The 12317-nt window shown below is 39.8% G+C and overlaps 1 protein-coding gene across 3 annotated transcripts in view; it reads left to right on the forward strand.

Annotated features, from left to right (window-relative positions):
* The first annotated feature begins 424 nt into the window (after positions 1 to 424).
* The window catches only part of RELN (reelin), a 529312-nt gene continuing 517419 nt past the window's right edge, over positions 425 to 12317 (forward strand). For 2 of the 3 annotated variants that reach the window (XM_082399695.1, XM_082399693.1), the window contains exon 1: positions 425 to 945. In XM_082399695.1, the coding sequence (XP_082255821.1) occupies positions 720 to 945 (226 nt within the window). In that variant the 5' untranslated portion in view covers positions 425 to 719. The remainder of the gene's footprint in view (positions 946 to 12317) is intronic. The other variant, XM_082399694.1, reaches the window with a different exon arrangement.

The raw sequence follows: 12317 nt of genomic DNA on the forward strand, positions 1-12317 counted from the left end.
CTTCCCCCTCGCCTCCTCTCAGGAAAAAGGAGGGAAATCTGAGGGGCAAAAGGGACTGTCCTCTCCTTTTGCTCCTCCGGACAGCTGGGCGGGAGGGTTTTTCTCTCTCTCTCTCTCTGAGGCGTTTAAGTCCCTCCCTGCAGATTCGCGTACCTCGTGGCCCCGAGCCCCCCTCCCCCAACCCGACCGACTCGCATCCCTCATCTGCCCTTCAGTGTGAGAACTGGGCTCAGGAGCCGGGCCTCGCGGAGGCGTGCGCCCTGCGCCGCGCGAGGTGCGGCGAGCGAGCCCGAGTGGGCGGGGGCCGGGCGGGCGCGCGCGGCGCGGCGCGCAGGGGCGGGGGAGCGGCCGGGACACGTGTGGCGGCGGCGGGGGCGATTCCGCGCCCCGGGCTTTAAGAAGGTGTGGAGTGGGCCGGGTGCTTTCCCAGGCCTGGCGGAGGGGCGTCGCGCACAGGCGGCGGCGGCGGCTGGGCGGCGCACCGCGGCAGCGGCCGACGCGCTCTCGGCGTCCGCAGCCCGGCCCCGCGCTCCCGCGGCCCAGAGAAACTTTGGGAGCTGCAGTCTCCCGCGGAACTTCTCGGCGGGGCTCCGCGCCCGAGCCCTCTCTGCTCCCTCTTCCACCTTCTCGCCGTCTCTCCACGCGGCTCCTTCGTCCCGGCGCCTCCAAAACTGAATGAGAGAGCGGCGCTCGGGGCGCGCGGCGGCGGCAGCGGCGGTATGGAGCGCAGTGGCTGGGCGCCGCGGACTTTGCTCCTGGCGCTGGTGCTGGGGACGACGCTGAGGGTGCGCGCCGCGGTGGGCTATTACCCCCGCTTTTCGCCCTTCTTTTTCCTGTGCACCCACCACGGGGAGCTGGAAGGGGATGGGGAGCAGGGCGAGGTGCTCATTTCCCTGCACATTGCGGGCCACCCCACCTACTACGTACCGGGACAAGAATACCATGGTAGGTACCACAGCATCTCCGCGCTCGCCGCCCAGCGCAGCTTTGTGTCCCTTTCCTTCTTCCAAGGGGCCGTTTAACCAAGAACCGTGACAACCCTTACCTCAGCATTACTTCTGAGGAGGGAGAGAAAACAAAGTTAGCGGGGGATAGAGTCGCGAGTTGGGATTTATTCCCCCCTCGCCCCCCCCTCCCCCCACTCCACACACTCCCCTCGCGCGTCTCCCCGTGAGGAGCCGGTTCTGGTGAGAAACGCCAGAGAATTCTTGAGGTCTTTCCTCCTCCCTCGTGGTTCTGGCACCTGACACGTGAATGAAAACGCGCATCTTGTTTCCTGAACCCGAGTGCTTGGATTCCAGACCTTTGTCCTGCTCCCGTTTCCCCCTGAAGGGCATCCGGGGGGTGCTGGGCTTTGCGGACCGGCTGATGACAGCTTGACGCGCCCCGGTCAGCGGCCGCCCCGCGCCGTCGCCCGCCGGCCCGCCGCAAAGTTCTCGCTGCTCCCCAGCCAGGGGTCCCTCTCGTTTCCTTCAGTGTCAGACGACCCTCCTGACAGAGAGCGGCTGCTTCCAGCGCTCTGTTCTTTTAAAAGTGGCTTTTAAAATGTCAGGAAAGGGTGCTTTTTTCTGAGTCCTCTCTTACTTGTAACCTGCTACTTGTTTTTAGAATGATCTCTGTGATGTTTCTTAACAACTGTGTCTTTAATCTGCACAGCTTTAATTTCCAGGTAGGGGCTGGAAGTTCCTTATAATTTAAAGGTACCTTTTAAAAAAGGATCATTCTGGAGTCCTTCATCATAATGAAACATGATCGAAAAAGGACAGTTTAGCTGCAAGCAAGAGAATTTTCTGTAGTGCGTGCGTTTTTGATATTTGAAGCGAGTAAATCGTGTATGTGGGATAATAAGATATTGTCTATTTTCTGTTATTTCCGCTGGAACTCCTGAATATTTCACTTCTATGGAGCTTTTAAGCGGTGACAGGCACTGTTTAATTAGAATTTCAAGGCAAAAATACTGATACCCAACTATTGTCTAGTGATTTCCTGTTATAGTTTCCATCTCTTGTAGGCTAACAGTTATTGGTATAGCAGGAGATAATCCACGGAGCAGCTGGCATTTCAGATAAACATGGATATAAAAATGATAAGAATCCTTAAATTTTCTATTTAGAAAGCCCTTCATATCTGCTTTAAAATGTTTAGCCTAAATAAATGCTTTCTAGAGATTGAAAGTAGTGCTTTTACAACTTTCTTGTGGCATGGTGTCAGCCTTGTCTGTAGAGCGGGAGTCTAATTCGGTTGGAACTTTAGACTTTGGAATATTAAATTTCTGTAACTGGTCCCTTCTTTTAAAATGCATATTGTATTCTCTTTCCAAGAACAGTCTGGTGTTTCTCTGAGTTCATGAGAATCTTTTAAGGAGAAGGACCAGCCAATATGATGGCAACCCAGACCTCACCCAAAGACTGATTGATTGAGCTTGTCACTTAGTGTGACCTTTAGTAAAGGTGCTTGCCCGTTATTAGCTCTAAGTGAGAGTGGTAGGTAAGTGAGTCAAGGCTGGGCTAAAAGGTGTGATTGTCAGGTTGTGATGGAAGACCTGTGATAACACGTAGCCTTATTTTTTTTTTTTTTCCTGTTTTCCATATCCTTTGTAAGGTGCCAGCATAGAAAACTTAAAATACCAAAATATGACATAGCCTTTGCTTTTGCTATAAAGCTAGCAAATATAAGTCAGCCTAAGACTGACCATAATCACATCCTAAGTCAGAAAAGGAAAGAATGATAGAGAGTAAGCATACAGTGTAATACTTCAAGTTGCATATTGTGTGGGAAAGTCTCAATTTCTACCTCTTCTATCACCAGAAAAGGTAGAGAAATTTTATTATGTAAGTTTAAGAAGATCGAATTATTATTATAAACTTTGAGAATGGTTATTGTAAGATTTTAAATTCCTGTTACCTGTTTTGTCAAATATTTAGATTTTGAAACTGGCTGTAGCTATAGGCCTTCAGTAAGAGTTTTTCCTTGTAAAATATTCTACGAGTAGAAGAAATGTTTAAAAATGAAATGGTGCTTACATGTGTCTCCTTTTCTTTTAGACTTTTGGAAATTAATTTTACAAATTAATTATGTAACATCTATTTAAGAATTGAACTTTTGATAGGAAAACTTAACCTAATATACTTTGGGAGTTAGCTCATTTTATAGGAGACCAAAGTAGGAGGTTATTCAGCCAAAATTTTTTAAAACTAAGAAATATGTAAAATATTAGCTTGAGACTTTATTTGTAATCTTCCGAATCTCTAAAATGTAACACTTATGTCAGGAAAACTCAGTCTTATCTGTGATTTACATTGAAGTCAGCATTTGAGGGAATAGTTTCTGGGAGCAGCTGATGGCTGTTAACTTTTTTACCTAAAGGAATGCATTGAGATGTGCAGTGGTACCTAACACAGAACATGACTGTAGACCAGGCTGTGTCAACTGCCCTCTGACACTTGTGTTGTGAGACAGAATATGAAATGGAGAGGCAAATGTCAGAGTTCAATATCATGGGTCTCTGTATGTGTCATATTTATTTAAAGATTTTTGTTGAAAATCTTTTGGAAAAAAAGCAACAAAAATATAATAACAAAAGAATTTGAAACTTGTGTATCTACAGCATTGTCAGATATTTCCAGTGTTAAGTAGTATATCCATCTGTTTGCAGTTTTGGCAACTCTGTAAACAGTGCATGGTTACTTTTGCTAGTTCTCGTCACTCGTTCACTTGGTACCTCTGTTTTCCTATAGCTTTTAAAATCTGTTGTCTGTGACTTTCTTGAGATGACATCGTTGGTCACAATGAACTATGGTGTCTTTGCATGATGAGTACAATGCAGTTTAGAAGCTCAGCAATAAGAGGTGATACATATATATATGTATATATATATCATGTTGAATTAGAAAAGTCTCAGGGTCAGAACATTTTTTTCCTAGAATTTCCCTTTTTTGCACAAGTCCCAAAATATGGTCAATTTCCACAACATGGTTTCCAAGCCCTGTTTTTTTCTGTGGGGGGGGGCCAGAAAGTTGCAAATGATGGGAAAATAGGAAATGGAAACCCAGATGGTCCAGTCAGGTAGCCATTTCTCTTTCCCAGCCACACCTGGCTGTTCACTGCTCCTTCTCCTAAGGGCCGGGGCAGTATTGTGAAACATGCAAAGGTCGAGTTGATGTCTGCACCTTTCCTTTCCCCTGATAATCCCTCTTCCTCACCCCCACTCAGGCTTTTGTTTAAAACTCCTCCCACAACCAATTTGTAGTGACTGTGACTTGTCAATGTTATATTCTCCCACAATCTTAATTACAGCTATGGAAAGATGTTTTTCCCTTTTTGTTCAAAAGAATTTTGGCATCACTGAGCAGGCAGATAATATATTTTGAGATAGAAAGACTTTTAGATAACTCTGAAATCCTGTAATGAGGACCTGCCTGCTCACAAGATGGGCTTTATTCAGTCACCATCAAAAAGGAGAGGTCAGACATAAGAGAAAACTTAATCTATGAAAGCCAAGCATAAGTAAATGAGTCTGTGGAAAGTGCTTGAGCTTTGGTGAGACAATTTATCTGAATTTCTAAAAAGACGAGAATCCCCATTATTAAGGTGGCATAAGGTGGGGGAAACGTTCCATTACAGTGGAAAATACGCTCTAAAATATTGATTGAGAAAAAAAAATTGTCTTAAGCAGAACTGAATTGTTAATAAAGCATGGTGCTTTAAAAAGGAGATTTGATTGTATTTTGTAAATCCAGTATCACTATTGGTAGTTCTTTTGTGCTACATTTTCATTCTATTATTTACTTAATCCTATTGTGGGGTGGGTGGGAAAATCAATTTCAACTGCTAAAACAGAATGTTTACCTAAAAGAGATATAATCAGGATTAAGTATTTATGGTATTTTGTTGTAAGAATTGCCAGTATTCCTATTATACATACATGTGTTCTGGAATCAACTGGTTGCTAATTAAAAATCACCGTTCAAAGGCAGTTGCAATATAATGACTTTTCAAGTATAAGACATAATTTTTGGTAATATACTCTAGATTAAATTCCTTTCAAAGGAATGATTTTTTAAAACATTTGAATTAAAGTTATCTGCTATTGCTAAGGTAACTGGCTTGTTGATTGGGTGAGTGGATATTTGTTTTTTATATGTCTCTGATTCTGGAATCAGCATATTTAAACTCAGAATCATTTGTCGAATGTAATTTATAAGTGAACTGCAGCTGTGTCCTGCTTGCATATGACTTTGAAAATTGAACATTTAAAGCATTTTTCTCTACTTGTCTTATATTTCATCTCACTCTCTACAATTTATTTCAAACATATTTTACTGATGTGGTTCAGATCATTTCTTAAATCATATAAATATTGCTTTAATATATATTCCCTGTGTGAGTTTCAATTCCAGTCATACACTAAAAAAATCAGGTCTTTAGAATCATAATTGGAAGCATCTAATTTAGGCAGGTATTCTTACTTCAGTCACAGCACTACATTACTAGAAATTATTTAATTAGAATATTTTCCTCCAATTTTTATGAATCTTTATTTTAAACTATTATTTTTAATTTCATTAAAAATGTTAAAGAGTAAACTAAGAAAGTTGTATCATTGTAATCATACAAGTATATTTTTTACAGAACCATCTTATTCTAATAAATTTGTCTTTTCATCTTTAAAAGTGAGTGATAGATATTGTCACAAGATTTTAAAGTCAATACTATTGACTTTCAAATTTTTTCATAAATTAGTTTCATTCAAAAGACAACATCTAAAACCAATCTTTGATTTATTTTTTTCCCTCTCTGGAATTGGTCAACTCTATAGATGATCTGGGAACCTTACATTATCAGTTATTTAGGATATGTTGCATATTAAGCCATAATTGTTCCTCCGATGACTTCAAATGACACTTTGACAGTTATTTATTATGTCTTTAATCTTCACAAGTAGTTGTTGGTACATATATGTTTGAAATATATTTCAGATAACCTTTACATTAGACAAGCATAAATAAATTGAGCTACTGGTGCTTTTTGAACATTGGCATTTAAAAAAAAATCTTGTATATATTCTCACACAAAAATATAAAGTTCTTCCTTTTTTTTTTAAGTTCTTTCTTTTTTTAAAAGTTCTTTATGCTGTATAGAAATAGAAAAAAATGGATAGCCCTACACTCAGTGCATTTGGTTAGAATGGACAGGTTCACGTAGGGCTTTAAACTATGTCTGGGTAATGGCATAACACACATATGAAAAGGAAAATTCATTTATCTAAATATTTTGGCTTCAAGAATAATTTGGGTGATTAATCCACGTCACCCCTACCCCACCGATTTTAGAGTTATTTATATTGAATAAAATAACCAAACTGTATAATTTCAATCTTATCAACCTTAAACAAATAAGTATTAAAAACACATTTTCAAAACTTGGAATTGAATTTTCAAATGTGAAGATTTCATAATGACTGTTCAAACACAAGAATGGTGTGTTTAAAAAAAAATATTCTTGGCTCTCAGGAAATTCCACGTGAGGTGATCTCACTTAGGTGTCAGTTGTGTAGCTTAGAGAGTAATTTTCGCCACGGTCACCTGCCATGCCCATCTCATTGAAGGCAGAGCTTCTGAAGGGTTGAATGCTGTGCCTACAGGTTAACCAATTATTTTAGAGAAACACATGTGTGCTTCTCTAAAACTACACACATTTTTTCCTTCTTTATTCGATTTCCTGTAGGAGCTAAGTGTAGCAACTGGATTTGGGGGTGTGCGGAAGGGTCACTACACATGTACAGATGTTGATTTGAGGCTTAAGGCAGCTCTAATCATTCAAAAAAACAAAGCTAAGGTAATTAGATAGCTTTTGAATGCCACAAAGAGATAGTTATAGGAACTCTGAGGTTCTGAAGTAAACACTGAAAACCCAGGTTATCTTTTAATGCTAATTTAGCTTTCCTTAGAAACATAAAACTTTGTTTGGAAAGCAAAATAAATTAAATTTTATTGATTAAAGGATTCTTTGAAACTATAGGAGAACTCAGGAGTGTTTCGAATAGCCCTGGTTATTGATGTACGCCGGTGCCCGCATACCAAGTTACATGAAGGAGTGATAATAGTTTACCATTAAGTGCTACCCTCACCTCAGAATCGTCTCTCTCTGCCTTTCCTGCTCTGCCCCTCTCTCCTTACACCTGTATCTGACCTGCTTTCTCCCATGGCCCCTCTCTTCCTCCTAAATTTTCTCATTTTCCTTCTTCTTTTGCTCCTTTCCTCCATGTCACAAGGGCTTTGTCTTCCCTCTCCTCTTCCTTCCTCTTTTCTGCTTCACAACTTGATTCCTTTGCTCCTTCAATTCTTTCTCTTTTTCTTTTTCTTTCTTCTCTTCAGATTTCCTATCACTAGCTCTACCCCTTTTTTTCCCTCTAACTATAACATGAAAAATATTGGTGTATATATAAGTATATATTATATAATTAGTATATATTGTACTCATTGGATGTTTACAGTAATAAAAGTGGGTGAGTAGGCCTTTGTATTTCGCTCAAAAAATTAATGTTATCTTTCTGTGACATGCACGTGCCCTTTTTAAAAATCATGGGTTAGTTATTCCTGGTGGGAAAGTAGGCTCTTCTTCCTATACTGTAAAATCTCTTAGAAGAACTTTCAAGCCAGTAGCTGTTTAATTCTCAGTTAGCTACTGTCAGCTATGGGGTCAAACTGCAGAATCAGAAGTCTGTGCGTGGAAGCACATGTATACACCATGAGGAAGAGTTGTAGAATTTAGAAAAATGCACACTGAATTAGCTTGAATCTAAAAGGCAGCTCAATTTTGAGATGTCTTCAATGCTTGAGTGCATAGAGACTCTTCTAGTAAATGGATGAGGGCTGTCTCTGTCATCACCACAGTCACCTCAAGTTATCTCCTTTACTTGCTGGTCTCTTTGCCAAGACTTGTAACAGTTGCATAGCTATGAAATAGTGATGACACCTTTTTAAGTAGCTGGCATTTAACGGACAGGTCGAAAAGGGGGTGGGGGGAGTTGGTATGAACACTAGATTGGGAGTCAAGAAGGGAGGTGTGTTGCTCTGGGGTAGGTTCCACAGTCTTTCTTCAATGAGACCTATTTTACTGTTTTGTACCTGTGAACGCTAATGTCTATTCCAGCTCAAAAATTCAAAGATTCCTTGGCTGAGAGCTCAGACTTATACTAAAAAGAAAGTCTAGGGAGGCACAGTGATGTAGTGGGAAGAATTCGAGCTTTGGCAGCAGAGAGACCCATGCTTATATCCTTTCTCTGCCACTTATTAGTTGTGTGCTTTCAGCAAGTTACGTACCCTCTCCTAGCCTCAGTTTCCTCATTTCTAATGTAGAAATAATAGTATCCGTATTTGGGGGTTGCAGTTATTAAATAAGGTAATGCATATATTAGATAGTAGTTATTATCATCTGGTACAGTCACTCAGCATTAGATAAGGATTTTTGAAGCATTGGATATACAGATAGGAGCTCTTTACCCATGCCTGTTCATTTTGTGCCTTGTCAACATGTGGCCCATTTCAAGGGAAATTCCAAACTGAGTATATTAAGGAGGGTCACAAAAGTAAAAAAAAAAAAAAAGTCACCTTGTCACCAAACATGTATGATCAGAAAGTGTTTCCCAGCCAAAATAGATATGACTTGCCTAGAATTAAACAGTTGATTAGTGTAGTTCTAGTCTAACCAAAACTTTTATTAACTTAGCCAGTTCCCAAGTCAGACCTTCCTGTTCCTAAATTGAGTATGTTTCCTTAGTTGATGGCCATGATAACAACCAAACTTTGTGTATTTAGGTGGTAGTCTAGGAAAGATGCCAAGATAAGTAAATAACATCGGTTTAATATATTTTGTTAAATCCTACAATATATGTGTCTACAACCCCATGTAAAATAATTTTAAAATACAAAAACTGTTTCAACAAAACTAGAAATGAGAGAAATTGATTTTGATAGTGAACCCAGAGTTCACCCCTCAGGGGCTGACTGAGGAAACTTAAATCCACACATGGTTAGGTGGTGAAGTAGAAGGCTAGTTCATTTACAATAAAACATATCCTTGTCAGGATAAAGGCATTGGCTGACCAGTGTATTCTGTCCACGGTATCAAAGTTTATATGGGTGGGCAAATGACTATTAGTAGGCTGTTTGGCAGCATGGAGTTAGATGATCTCAGTGGCAGATTCCACACCTAGGAAAGCTTCTCCATCCAATCCAAGTCAGCTGGGCTGGTTGGCATTTTCCCTAGATTGTACTGGAGGAACACTGTCCTCTTTCTGGATTCTATAATGCCTCATTATGTGGCATACGTTGCTCGTTGTCTACCCAGTGATTACTAAAATGCCCTTTCTTACTAACTGATTTTGAGAACAACTATGTGTCTAGTTAAAAATGCTTACCTTCAAGGCTCCCCTGCCATGTAATTTAGTGAGATGCAGTGGAAGTCTACCGGGTAGGGTCTTTAGAAAGATTATTTTTAAAATTAATAAAGATGATTTTTAAAAGGACTCAGCAAATATTTTTTGCTCTGCCCTTACCCATTTCTTCTAGGCAGGGTGTGGTACAACCATCTTGTGACCTTGAGGATAATGGTCCCATGTTAAGGATGGTGGACCAGGAGTTCTGAAGGAGCCTGGGTCTTTATTTATACCTTTGAGTGGCTGTATCAGCCCTGGAATACCTCTTCTGGACTTCTCATATCATAAGAAAAATCAGTCAGGTTCTTGTTATTTGCAGCTGAGTGCAATCCTAATCATTTCTTCTGAACACACAAATGACTCAGTTTACATTCTCTTTTAGGTCAGTCACAATTCTTGTATCAAGCTCTGAACTGCTCTGGTTCTCCCATAGAATTGCTTTTGGTCACCTTGATGGAACTAGAATATTTTCTAAGACAGTTTTGTTAATATATTTTCAGAATATCCTTCAAGATGTGCTACTTATGCAGGTGGCAAAAATAGTGCATTTTATGTTAACTTTTTAGTAATGTTTTGAGAAGGTAACCTGTGCCTGACCTCCAATTTCTGGAGTTTCTTATAACTGACAATTTATGCTAGTGAGTTTGTTTATGAACTTTGTTTCCTGTCAGTCCTATCTCTCTAAAATGCAGTATCACCATATGTAAATCCTGTTGACACTTAAAATACTTAGATGTGTGACATGGTTGTGAATGTGAGCTCTGCCCCAACCTTAACCTTGTTTGTTATGTCTGGCTCAGCCTCTAGGACCAAATCCAATAATGTCATTTCTTTTGCTTGCTGCATATCGACAGAGGAAACAGGCATCTCAGCCTTACCTTCAGGAACATGTAATCTTTTTGTTTAGGCCACCTTTGTTATGAATGTTGAAATATCCTATGATCATGGTTCCAGATCTTTTCTTACTTCCTTTTCTCATGTAAACACTTCCTGCATCCTCATCCTGCAAAAAAATGTTATAGGTCCAGTGATGGTGATGGAGGAATATAAGAAAATTAGTTGGTTTTAGGCATTTTTAGAAAAGTGTGTTCACATTCCCATTCCAAGCACTGATACTACCAACAATTTTTTTAGAAAGGTAACTCAAGAACTTAGGAATCAATTAATAACAACAACATTAACAATAGCAAACTCTAGAGTAGCACTTATTATGTGTCAGGTACTGATCTATATGCTTTACATATATTGATTCATGTAATTCTCACAACAACCTCATGAGGTAGGTAGTATTATCCTCCTTTTGTTTGTGGATGTAGAAACTAAGTCACAGAAAGGTATTTTGCCCGAGATCATAAAGCTGTCATGCAAGAGTGCTCCAGAATCCATATTGCTCCAGAATCCATACTTTTAACTGGTATGCATTTCTTTTTAGAAATGACAATTATTTCAAGAAAGGAATAGTAATAAGAAATAACAAAAGACATTTGAAGAAAGAGAAAATAAGGAAAAGTAAAAGCTAATTTCGTTATTTAAAATAAAGATTGCAAAATCAAACCAGAAGGATGATATCCATGCCAAACTAGGCCAGAATTTTACAGTCCTAAATATTTCTTGACTAGATATCACCTTCCAGATGAAGCACAAAGCAAAGATATCATTTAGTATACTGCTGACCTAAAAGAGTTAACATGCTTTCAGAGTATCACCACAAATACAAATATAAGAAAGTGATTTGCAAATTTTGCTCAAATTTATTTTTAACATTTTGATGAATGTAATTTTAATGAAGATTTTCAAGTAAATAGGAAATTTATTCTTTGACGCACTAATAGAACTTGAGAAAGACATGAATACAAGGGGAGAAGTATAATTTAAGCAGAGAGACATTTAAAAAGATTTTCATTGATGTTCATCTATTTGTAATGTATTTCTTTCTTTAGGAAATTCCTGTGAGTGTTATCTGTCAGCAGGTAGAGCCTGTGAAATTGAGTGATGGGGTACACGGTGAAACTCCTGGTGACAAGCCAGATCATCCTGCAGTGTCTGACCTCGCTCATCAGAGGTCTGTTCTCACAGTGATAGTGACACCAGTGGGATAATGTTTGTTTTGTACTCGCCTTTGTAGGGTTATTTTTCATATGTGGATCAGACTTATAAAAATCACTTTCTCTTGAGCTTATTTGAATGAGAAGAAAAGGGCTAAGCATCCTCTCCTGCCCTTGCTCCCAAATTAATTCACCTCCTGCCAAGGAGGGCAAAGGTCAGCCATAGGTTTTCTTGCAACCAGGTGAGGTGGCAACGTGAATTACGTTAGTAATGCCAGTGTTTCCTGATTTGTCACCATTATAGTTTATCCCAGAGTTTGACATCAGATCTGAACTGAGAGCCACTGACCCCTGGTGGAAATAAAACAGAGGGTGGAGGACAGATTCAGGGTAGGAGCTTCCTGTATGGAACCCACGGAGGTTCTCAGCATGCCTGAAGGAGGCCCATGCTTTCACTAGGAGAGAAAAATTTGCTTCATTGGACATTAACAAAAGGACAGTAGCCTTAAAAAGCTATTATCAAAAAGTGTAGAGAAGGTCCACATAGAGATCATTTCTTTCCTCAGGCGGGACACCCTGGATCATCTCTCCCTTTAGTATTCGCCCGTGAGCTGTGCCTAGCTGTAGCTCTAATGGCAAATCTGTGAGCCTCCAGGGTGGTGTAGGAAGCCAAGAGGCTGCTTACGGGGTGATCTGACTTGATGCAGGTATTAAACTATTGAGACTGTTTCTCTCAAATATGAGTGGTTTATTTCAGCCTTTTAACAGAAACTGTGAGGCACACACTTCAATTCCAAATAAATTGTGAAATATTTTAAACATATAGAAAACTA

The sequence above is a fragment of the Balaenoptera borealis genome, assembly GCF_965194805.1.
Source record: "Balaenoptera borealis genome assembly, chromosome: 7".
NCBI lineage: Eukaryota > Metazoa > Chordata > Mammalia > Artiodactyla > Balaenopteridae > Balaenoptera > Balaenoptera borealis.